This window comes from Struthio camelus, chromosome 3 (genome assembly GCF_040807025.1).
Source record: "Struthio camelus isolate bStrCam1 chromosome 3, bStrCam1.hap1, whole genome shotgun sequence".
Lineage (NCBI taxonomy): Eukaryota > Metazoa > Chordata > Aves > Struthioniformes > Struthionidae > Struthio > Struthio camelus.
Window position 1 is genome coordinate 73889352 of NC_090944.1, and position 12434 is coordinate 73901785.

Genomic DNA, 12434 nt, shown 5'->3' on the forward strand with positions numbered 1-12434 from the left:
TTTCATTCTTTAGTTTTTCTGATTCATATCCCTAATTGTGAACCCATTCACCAGCCTTCAGGTTGTATGCCAGGAACCTTGACAGAGAGGCAGAAAGATTTCTCTTTCATTTGAAACAAACCTGGAATAAATACAAATTGTTCTTATTGCGGTGCAGTTCAGAAAATACACATGAAAAACAAAGGCAGGCTCTTAATCTCTGTTCTTGAGATATTGCTGACTGTTTTCATGAGACTTCAAAACATCATTTAAACCTGAGCCTAATTTAATCCTTAGGCTTAAAAAAATGAATTCAAATCTTCCTGGCCATGTCCTTGTTCTGTCTGTAGCTGTTAGTGCCCCTGTACTGATTTTCTAGTAAAGAGATTAGAGGAAATCTGAAGAAAGGTTTGTAGCAAACCAGTGAACCAAGAGCAGCTTTCCATCATATATTGACTCCTGCTTCAACTATGCAACAAGAAAAATCAAAATATAAATAGAAGTAAATATTTCAAACAAGTTTTATTTGGTACTTACATGCTATATAGTTTTAAAGAAAAAGTACATATATCAGACATTTAAAAATATTGTGGCTATGTACACAGAGAACTAAAGAAAGTGAGAAAGAGACCCAATTAATTTTACAATGTTACAGACTACTATTGAAGCATTCTGACTGAATGGCTTTTTTTTTCTTCCCCTTCTGTATAATCTGGCCTACGAAGTACCTTCTCATTGCATTTCCATTGGTTTTATCCCATCTCCTTTATAAGATGGGCACTCTTCAGCAGCAGAAAGTAACTTCTTCAAAAATTCTTCAGCTCTTATCTCAGAAGAGTTCTTCTACTCTCACAGACTTGCTGCACCGCCTGTTACAGGCCTCACTCCGTGCTCAAAGGCAAGCACAGGAATCTTAATGCGTACTTTCTCAGCTAGCATAAACTGAAACCACATAAACCTCAGTTTCCACTAGCTAAGGATCTACTCACTGACTTCAGCAAGCAACACATCAAGCCCTGGTTGGCGTTTCAGACACAAATACCTAGTGAGATCTACCTGTAACAAGCATTGTTTATCAAAGCATAAAAGGGTGCAAGATTTTACAGTTATGCCCAACAGCAACAAAAGTGACAGGGATGGAACAATGATAGTAGAAATCAGCATCAACAAACGAAAGAGAAAGCAACCTGCATTGCTCCTCTTACCACTCGAACGGTACTGCGTTAGAAAAATCACACGCTACATAAAAAGCACAACCCAACCATTGACCATTTTCCATTTGCTCTGAAACGAGCAAAACCAAAATAATCCCCAAACAAACCTGCTTTCTCATCCAAAAATCAAATATTTCAGGTTTCACACAGTCTTCATAGTCTGGTAAGGCAAAGGAAAAGTCCTCTATCGTTGGGAACAGCAGCAATTTACAGGACTCAGAACAACAGGATATTTCCCTGTATGTACATGCACATATGTGCACAAGCGTACACCTCTTCTATAGTACTGTGAACACGAATGTAACAAAAAAATCAAGTTTGCAGTATCATTTTACCACATTTTTCTAATTTATTCAATTAAATGATTTTTGTACTGAACAAAATTCATAAATACATCATCTAGGAGAACAATAGGTTTTCTTCTTGTCCATGAAAAAATAATGCTTTCAAATTTTCACATTTTAAAACCTGCCTTGTTTTGTGTTTTTAGAGAAAATGCAAGATCATAGTGACGTCTCAATTTACAGAATGTCCCTGTAGGAATTACATTTACAAGAACCCGATACAGAAGCCTATACTTTGCCCCCATAATTAGAGTTCTCTGCAATAATATTTAAACCAATAGGTTTAAATAAAATACCCCATTAACTCTACTTGTAGAGCAATGAGGTATTTATTTTTCAAGTATTAGAGCCATAAAGTGAAAAAGATTCTTTGCCAATTTTAGAATTATGCCTTTTAAACCAACACCTATCTTTTAAAAGAAGAATCAGTCCCACCACCCCAATCATCATTGCTTTCAGACTCCAGTGTCTTGTGTCTTAAGGAATGCAGAAAATATCCATTTACTAACAGAAAAAGCTTGTTGGAAAAAGCCATTTTAAGTAATGCACGTGAAGCATGATTTTTCTAGTGATGAAAACTATTAGAAAGGCGATCCAAGTCTATTCCCATCATTTCTTCTGCTGGTTTTACTAAAGTCCTTCCAAAAAAAAGATATCCAAGAAATTTTTAAAAAACTGGAGAGGAAAAATAAAACACTCCTTCATAGCATGGAAGAAATTCCACCAACTGCAGAGATGCTTATATCACCTTTGGTTCTTCAGAAGAAACAATTAGATCACTTCTACAACAGAAGGCAGCAGAAAGGACAGGTCAGCAAACAGTAGCAATATTTATGCTATACATAAATATACAGACATTTGATTGAAAGGTATTTTTCCTTACATTTTCTATCCACAGAAAAAGAAAATAAATGCTGGTAGTCATATCCAATTTAATCCACTAAATTAATATGTGTTTACACCCCATCCTTTAAAAGTTACGATCCACTTTAGAAAAATTTACTGTGCTGCAGACCATCCCTCAGTATTAATGCCACCAAGAACTTCATGAGGGAAGTGTATTCAGAATTTTAGGTGTAAGGCAGCTAATAAGCTACCCCTCTGCACGAGCATATCACAGATTTCAACAGTTGAAGAATGAGAACATGATTGCAGATCACAAGCCAATAATAGTAACAACTGTTCTTCCTGTTCCTGTTTCTGCTTGAAAGCACAAGGCAAACATTTTCAGGCATCCTCAGGAGGCAGTGTCGTGCAACTGAACCCTCTCTCAAACAAGAGATGAGCACTTATAATTCACACAGCATCTGCATGTACTTAGCATGCATAGCTCTGCAAAGAGAATAAAGATGTGCTCCTTTCCGCAAAGAATTTGCAGTATAAAATGCTTAAATTAATCAACTTACATCAATTAGGAGCTTTAGGTCCTCTGTTAATTACACCCTTACAAATTTTAATGGGCTAAGGCAAACCTACCTGCTGTTTGATGTGTTTGAACACTATCTACCTGAGGCAACAGAGTCCCCTTATCTTCAAAGGCTAAAATTGGATTCAAAGGAATTTCAGGACTATTGCGTCCATCATTGTTCATGGCATCCAGGCGGGATGGTTTAGATCCAATAGGTAGGTTTATGATCTCTTCAAAGTTGTCATTCTGCATAGACATGCCATTTTCATTTGTATTTTTCTCTGGGTTGAGATTGCTGAAAGAGAAACATGCATATTTCTCCATACATGCAATCAAGAACTGAAATTTAGTCCTTCTCTGAGCAATCTTACAAACAGAAAAAAAAACTGCATTAACGCAGAACATTTTTTCAGCCAGTAAAAAGAAACCTATTCTAGTATCACAGTTGAGAAGCTGTTTTTATAGCTAAGTACTACATATGTCTCTCCACAAGTACCCAGAATGGTTGTTACATTTGGCCACGCTATACCCAGACCTACAGAGAGCTTCAATGACACTGCAGTTCCGAGAAGTGACTGAAATGCAAAGTAGTAAGAAACCCCCACAGTACAACCACTGCTACCTTGAGCCACGACCTAGTGCAATTTATGGCCTCTTAACACCTTTCCTGGCTCTCACAACCTTTGCAATATTTGAATGCTAAGGTACCCTTCCTCCTACTGCAAAGCAATGTAACTGGTCTTAAATAAGATCATTATCATTTTTGCTATTCCTTGGAGGCTCCGACCACCTTCTGCTTCCACTTTTGAAGTGCCTCTTCTGCCTGTCATTCATCCGGGGGGGGAAAAAAAAACACCCTCCACCAATTCTGTTTTCTTATCAGTCTTTCCTGTAAATTCTCAGTGCTTGTTTTCAAGGCACTACTGGACTCCGCACTATTTTTCCCCTCTGCACTCCTCAGAGGGGAAAAATCATGCCCAAGTCAAAAGAAACATCTCTCGCATCCCTCACGCCAGTCTGCACCTCCTTTCTCCATCTACCACTCAGAGATCCCTTTATGGGCAAGCCCTAATGCGTCTCCCCCAACTAGACGCGTTATAAGCCCTCACACACACATGCACACTCTCCAATGACACATACTTGCCAGAGAAAACACATTTTCTTGTTTCAGCATCTTCCCCCTGGCCTCACCAACCCTTTTATTAGGTGGTATACTATCAGCTCCTGCTGGCTTTGTGTGCAGGATGCGCTGTCTCCCCACAGGGGAGGAACAACGGTGTACATTAGTGAACAAGATGACAGTAATGAGACTGGAGGCTCCTCAAGAAAGAGCAAGGATTCAGCTGTCACTCAACAACATCGTGATCTCTCGCAGGTGCTTCTCAAAGTCCACAGCAGTTCAGTTTTGGCAATCTTGGGTATCTGCTCCCTGTCTGGACCACATCACAACTGTTCAGGTGGTTTGGAAATGCTTTAGTCAAAGGCCCAGACGTAATTTTCCTAGATTTAAATAAGGCTATCAATTTCCTCAGGTCATTTCTGAGCAGGTGGCTTGGTTTTACAGGCTAATTTTCTGCTGACAGTAGATTTACTAGTCTTAAAAAACAAACAAGCAAATAACAAAAAACTGTGCTTGTAATTCACACATGGTTTACTTTCAATTACTGACTTCTTGGGGTGACTAACTCCGCACAAATCATTATGGAACTGTTTTTACAGCACTTCCCAAGAGACAGAAAAGAATTACTGCCCTTTCAAAAGTGGTAACACTTTATGCAAAGCCCGTATTTCCTACGAGACTGACATGCTGGTTTTCAAATCATCTCTTCCAGTTTTTCAACCCATCCTTCCTTCCTTTTCACTAAGCCAAATCTCCTTCTTTAATCTGAGGATATGCTGAGCAGGTTTTTCAATGAAAAGCGCGATTCCCTGCACTGAGTTTGAGAAGAGATACAGACTCCTGGCTGGCTGCCTGGGAGATCAGAGGCAAATCAGCCACCTCACCTGCTTGTGCTCAAGATCCACATCTGTCAGTTGAGGAGCAGAATCTGTGACATGTTTCAGAACTAATGAAAATTGCTCTATACGGTATAATTATTAGCTTATTGTCCATTATAAGCCTCCATGTTATTTATTTCATCCCCATCTACTGCTGGAGGAGAGAGCTACAACCCCACCGCACTAGGAGGCCTGACTGGGTGGGAAGGCAGGGGACTGCTCGGGCATGTAAATTAAACAGCCGAAGTATCACAACAAATATTGACACAATGAAAAACAGCATCTCGCTTCTGGAAGCAGATATTAATTTATCTGCCTGATCAGCTAACTCTGGAGATAAACAGTTCTTCCTATTTATCTTGCAATGTGTTGCCACTATTACATAGTTACTTAGATTAGGATTCATTAACTTAAAAAGATAACTGACAGGGGAGTCTATACCCTCACAAAGGGGGTACAGAAGAGGAATCCTTGAGTAGGTATTTTCTATTTTTTATACTGTAAGAAGTATAGGGCACTCCAAATCTGCAACCTTAGGGGAAGAAAGTTTAGAAGAGCTAAAAGAAAAAACTGAATTGTGAAATTGCTTTTCACAGGACCTCTTAGAGGCCATAAGCTCAAAAGGAGATTAGACAAATTCCTAGGAGATTGGAATACCCTCCCGCTTCTGGTAATTAGCAGCTTAGGGACTACCTGAGCCTGCGCCTGCATTTGGACCACGACACTTAGTAAGCCTTCACTGACCAGGGGAAAGATCTCTTGCTACTTGCCTTTTTTTTTTTTTTTTTCCTTCCCCTCTTTTTTTCTTTTTTCTCCTTACACTCTCTCCCTAAGAGTCTGCTAACTAGTCGCTGAAGCAAAGAGCATAAAAAAATTAATGGTCCTTTAGTTGGACCTGCTACAGCTCATTTGTCTCATATCCCATTCTTAGTCAGGTCTCAATGGCTAGCACAACATTGCAGACACTCTTTTCAGGCATGTGATGTTGTAGATATATTTTTAAGAGGTAATTTTGGCATTCTAAACTATCACATAACTGTGCTTGCAGCAAAACACCTACATATTAAAAAAAAAAGCTAGCTTAATTGTTTAGACTACATTTCCAAACATCACAGCAAGTGATAAAGCATCTGTACAGTTTTGCATTTTGATCTGGACATATTCATACTAAAAAGACAGACAGGTGTAAGTTCAGAGAACAGCAACTAATATGATTAAAATAACTAGAATATCCAAAAATTTAAGCTACTGAAAATTATATATGATGTGCATAATTTTACTTAAAGCTCTGCGGTAGTCACAAAAACATGTTTAAGTGACATGAAGAAAATAAATAAGAATGAAAAAAGATTAGAATTTAGTACATATGCCTTTCTGACCACACATCCAAAATCAATACCTCAGAAGAAAAAATACTAATTTGCAAACCCCTGGAATATTTTTGTACCTGCTGTTCTTGATCTGAAAGTCAACGACCGAAAAACGGGCCCTAGGTTTTTGGATGATTTAAATAAAGCACTGTTTAGGTACAATTAATTGAGACAACAGCACGGAAATCAGTCAGTAACGAGATAGTGCTGATAGTATACTCCAAATCTTTGCTGATAGCAAAGATTTTCAAGTGCAGTATCTTACAGATTGAGCTATTAACACCACATAAGCATTTGAACCAAACAACATTATTTCCCAGGAAAGTATATTGGGGGAATCATCTTGTATAACTGTGTATTTCTAAAGGCTGGTTATCTGAGCTACCCAACCCCAGCTTCCTTTATAAGGGATGGGGAAATGCAGATAAGATGCACTGCCCTCACTGCAGAAGGGGCCCAGGTTAGAACTAGAACAACTGTATTTAGACATCTGTAGGTAGGTGATTCGCACCCACAGAATCTGCTTTTTTTCTCAGCCTCACTGTTCTCTTTTCCCATCTCCAAATATTTGTCTGACTTAAAATATACCAAATCAAGCGCTGGCCTATTGTAGGCTTCTACAGAAAACAGCACAGGAAGAATGGGATGAATTACAGGAAAAGAGTGAGCATTAGAAGGAAAATATTGTCAGCATAATTCACTATACTGAAATAACCTCAGAGAAGTAGCAGACTGGATAACTTGGGCAAAGAATTAGAAAGCGGAAAATAAGCAAAAATCTGTAAGTTGGAGATGGATGAGGCAGCTGTATTAATTGTTTAGCTCCAGTTTCTATCATTGTTTCTTCTAGAATTCTACTGCTCAGTGATACACTTTAGTAAAGTAAAAAGAAAAATTAGAATCTGGAAAAAATCATATTAGAATCTTTATATGTGTATATATGTATGTATGTGTATATATATGGGGGTGTGTATATATATATATATATATATGTTTTTCCCTGCACAAGAAGTATGGAAATATACACTTTTAAACTAGTATCTTATTTCCAAAGCACTGTTTTAAATCCATGTTTTCATGTGCTGAAAAAAGAAAAACAATTTAGCTAGAAGTTAACATGCCATTAATGATATTTCAGTATCCCCGTGAACTACCAGTCTTCTCAGTAATTCTAGATGTTTTACAGTCTAACTGTAAAATATCCATGGCATGCTCCTTTTTAAAATACATTTAGTGTTGCCCTTTCCATCATATTGCACCTGAATGAGTAAAGTCTTTGTTTATCTAAGTTCCGCTGTATTCCCACCCCAGATATGTAGGTCAAATGTGAGGTCAGATTTTTTTTTTTTTGCTGATCATTACTGTATTATTTTCATTAGCGCTCTAGCATTAAATTGTTTTAACTGAAATTACTTGTAGAAAATATATTCAGGAAGAGCATGGGTAGCATAATCAAAACCCTTAGAGGACCATCTAAATTTCCATATCACAAAAAAACATGTTAGTGTCTAGACACAGCATTTGAACTCACACATCTATGAAACAAGATCGTTTCTACAAATTCAGAAATTATTTAAGATCCCTTTGAAAATCTTGAGTCACAACATGGTAAAACAGCTCAATTCACAAACAAGGATATCTCCTCATCCTTCACAAGGTAAAGTCAATAAGCTTTAAGCTTCATGAAGTGATTAATGTTTGTATCTTTTTAACATACAGGGGTAGGAATAATAAATTCAACAAACTATTAGATGTGATACATGATAGCACCAAGGTGTATCATATGTGATAAAGGTTTATTAATAAACTAACAATTGTTGATAATAGATATATGATACAATAATGCAGCAGACCACAGCATTTTCATTAGGGTTTACAAAGACTAACGATCTTGAAAGGCTAATGAAGTTCTAGTAGAATAACAAGATCTGCACTGCTAATCAAAAGTAGCAAACAGTGCAATCAATTGCCTTAATTCTACCAGAATTCTTATTTTTCCCAATTACATTGAATTCATGAACATGGAAGCAAGCATGCTATTTCAACCTGGATCCCAGCCACACAGTTGACATGGGACGGATGATATGGTGGGGAGGAAGGGTGATGAACGATTATCACAGTAAACGGACAGGCGACTTTCTACTATGCCCCACAAAGCAGAACTTTTAGTGATCTTTACACAGACTTCTAATAACCTTCAGAGTCATGCTCCAGCACTACTCACACAAGAGACAGGGCACCCGCCCGTCTGGGCAGTGGCCCCAAACACAGGTGTTCTGAGTTTGGTCACTGAGCTACACAAACCATCGGTCCTACTTAAAAGATACACATTCAGGCTGGGCCTGAGGTCTGTACAAAACAGATCCGCCAGTTCTTGCACTTCACCTGTCCTGGAGGCTGTGACACAGCAGTTGTAGCCCAGGACTTCCCACTTGGTACACTGTAGGAGTAGCACTGAGGTTGCTCTTGCTCCAGGCCTTAAGAGAACTCATCTCCCTTGCTCATTCCTCTTCCCCATGCACACCCATTTCAGAGAAGTCCCCTAGGCAAAGCCTTTGTAAGTTCTGGTCGGAAAGCTGGGCTATCTTACCCTTAAAACATGCTCAAGAGTCTTCCAGACAAAAGTCAAATCTTGCTGAGGGCTCAAGTGAGGCACTCACAGAGAAGGTCATCTCTACCTGTGGCCATTGTACATGCTCGAGTATCAGCTGTAGCTAGCTGCCACAGATCCCGGTGGAAGGTGAGACGCAGTAGTGGTAGCACCTGTGACTTTTACCCTGTGATAAAACCCATACTGCTCTGTATTCCTTCCAACAGTTTTCCTGGCTACCTGTACAAGCTAACACAAGGATGCTTTCACATGTTTCAGCCCTAGCCACCCCATACAGTGGAGACGTACCCCTAAGGCAGAGGGAATCCCTCTGCACCCTAACTTGGCTCATCACTGTTTCCCCTTCTGCAGCCTCATACATACTTTCTATTTTTGCCCTCACGCTTCAATTTCATTTATTCATTTTTCACTTTGATTATGCTGAAGTTCCTTCCATATGGAATATAATGCTACATGACAGCATTTATTAGCATAGCATATTCTGTATTACAAACATTAAGGTGCATCAAAGGCTGGGAGTGATTAACATTTAATAGCTGCCCGAGATGATTATGAGATGGCTCTGTGGAGCTCATCTAACACAGTTCAGTACTCAGTGTCACTGACAGACCTTCTCTCAGCAGGAGCATCCTTGTCAGCGTGACAGGAGGCTAAGAATCCCCCAGGCATATGGAGGGACTGAGAGAGGGCAAATTCCTCCTTCAATTAGTGCCAATCACACCATGAAGCATACGGCTCATTACAGACAGCTTGATGGCTTCCCACATTCAGGTTTTTCATGCGTATTCTGGCATTACCTGCATAAAACATGAACAGACTAAGGGAGTATTTGGCTTTCTACATTACTAAAAATCGAAAAAAACCTGACAGCTCACGTGTATGCAACATCAGATTTCATTTGGCTCAATACAAATGTTGCAAGCATTTCAACAAAGTCTGAGTGACTTGCCTCATGGCCACAAAGAAACTCCAGTGTTAAGTATCTGCCTCCCAAAACTCTTCTCATACAGGACAAAGGCTTTCTTTAAATACAAAGCCAAAAATCAATAGTTCTGTACTGCACCTTACATACTTTGTCTAGCAAGTAAAACTTACTAACTTTTGGAGCAGTCCAAAATCAAAACATCTACCTTAACAGCACAGTGTCCATTACTCCAGTCAAGAAAACTAATATTACAAATCCAGAGTGGTTTTAGGAAGCTCTTTTTAATAACAGCAGAATTGACAGAATTTCACTCTTTCCATAACATCTTAATTCATGAAAAAGAACAAGAAAAAAAAGTGTCCTTCCATTAATTTTCGATTTGTATAATACTTGCAGGCAAACACCATGTTCTTCCAAACACAAAGAACTTCAAAAAAAAAAAAAAAACCCAAAAACTCTTTCCCACCATTTGGCAAAAATGGATTACTGCTAAATGAAAGACCATCAAGTTTTCCTTTTCTGAACACAGCAAACTACCAATAAACAGGAAATAAGGCAGATTAACAGCTATTTTTCATCTGTTCATTAACTGAACAATGATCTGAGGAAATAATCAATTACATTAATATCCTTCATCCTCTGAATATCATCTAGTCCTTATCATTGTTCTTACCTGTCCATATTTATGGGGACTTGATGTGAAACAATTACATGAGTACGGGTTACAGGTTTCCCATTGTGTGGAGACTGTGTTGCATGCTGAAGTCCTACTGCGGGTTCCAAGGGAGATGCAGGACTTGCTATGACTACAGAGAGAAAACAAGTTTTTTTTTTAAAGCCAAAAAACAGTATCTACCTGCAAAGCAGGATTAAGTATTTCCATAAAAGTCAAGGCAAGCAACAGTTTTAAAGTAAAGGTAACTTCTCCCCTCTGCCCCCTCATTAGTCAAGTTTTGGGGGACACAGCCCACAGTTTCAGGTCTGAAGTAAAAAGCTTTAGCTTTGAATTCTGTGGCTTTCAAAGCCAAGAATGTTCAGTTTACAAGGATATACACAATTCCAATGTATTAAGCCAGTAGTCAAAACGGGCCAACATGGCCTGTCAATATCTGAGAGCGTTTTATGCTGGTACTTTTCAAGCAGCATGAGAGAACAAATAGGAGTATACTGGGACATCAACAATTTCATACTGGTATTCTCAGTGCCTGTGCTGATCACTGACTGTAACCCAAAAGGAAATGAAGAGGAGAAATCTCCATGCAAAAGTTGTTTCTTTGAAATAGCAGCAAACATCTACTACAATGCTGTTAAAGAGCAACATAAAATTAGGATGTCCCCGTGCCTCACATGAAGACCAGATGATAGATGTTATCAACCTGCCTCATGTTCTTTTAACCTGCAGCTACAGCCCTCTACATCTTATCTACAGTCATACTAATTAACATACTGTTCTTCCAACAGCAGCAACTGCACAGCACCTATGCAAGCACCTATCACAATAATCTCAAGGACAGTTTAGAATTCATAGGACTGGACATATTTTTCAAGGTTACCCAAAATCTCAGCTGAAAAGGCCCTCCAGCTGCTCCCATTTTGCTGTGCGCTAAAAATTTGGGCTGAAGTCTTCTATACTGAAATGTCTGAAGCTGATTTTTGATACGCTTTTAGATGGACCATATCAGCAATATAGGTTTTAACGCTTCTACACATGGAATAAGAGGAAAAATATATAGTCTTTAATGTTTAAAAATAAGTCTGGTTCTTCTGCTTTGGAAAGGCAGAACTATCTCCAATTCTACGGCAGAAATCAAACAGATGGCAAAAGGTGAGGGATTTTTTTTTTCATTGTATGATTTGGCCAGCCCCATAAAAACGTTCAAGTTTTGCCAAATGGTAAAACTGAAAAAAGAAAAACCACAATTTGCACGTGTGCGAAGAAGCCTGCTGGAATTTAATGCAGAAAATCAGAACTGGCTGAAATACATCCATTAATTCACATCTTTAACTCAACAGAATACCTAGACAAAGCAAAGCAAAAGAGTAAAGCAGTCCTGAGGGTAGGGGCAGTTTTCCGTTTATCCTGTTTCTCAGGGTCTCTAGCCTTCCCTTGGGACTGGGGAAACAGAGGTACAAATTCCTCCTTTGCCTCAGGAGACTGCCTTCTTGTTTTCTACCTCTAGAGAGAAGGTGCTAGCCACAAGTTACGGACTCACACTGTTTCAAGAAACGGTTCATAGCACCATTATTCTTTTTCTTTTTAAAAGAAAATGTGTAAACAAGTAACTTCCAAACACATGTAATGAATTCTGTGTCAAAATTTCCTAGCAGCCCCTAATTATAGTATTCACCGTAAGCATCAAGAAAAAATTCAGCATAAGCAGCCAGTGCTGCTATGTGTGCTCCCTGGTACTCAATTCAAATAATGTATATAGAAGAGAGAGAAATAAAGATCAATACCTTTTAATATGTTATGTTATGATAGGCTAAGTCATTTTGACAGCTTGAGTTAAATATCTTTAAATCCCGCTCACTTTTACTTGATGATTCTTGAATATGAGCAAAGCTTCATATTGTCTCCTTTATTT

General features: G+C 38.6%; 1 protein-coding gene across 7 annotated transcripts in view; it reads right to left on the reverse strand.

Annotated features, from left to right (window-relative positions):
* Nucleotides 1-482: 482 nt before the first annotated feature.
* The window catches only part of MAP7 (microtubule associated protein 7), a 126126-nt gene continuing 114174 nt past the window's right edge, over nt 483-12434 (reverse strand). For all 7 annotated transcript variants that reach the window (XM_068938435.1, XM_068938434.1, XM_068938437.1 and 4 more), the window contains 3 exons: nt 10523-10655; nt 3014-3240; nt 483-2319 (listed from right to left, as the gene is read on the reverse strand). In XM_068938435.1, the coding sequence (XP_068794536.1) occupies nt 2309-2319; nt 3014-3240; nt 10523-10655 (371 nt within the window). In that variant the 3' untranslated portion in view covers nt 483-2308. The remainder of the gene's footprint in view (nt 2320-3013; nt 3241-10522; nt 10656-12434) is intronic.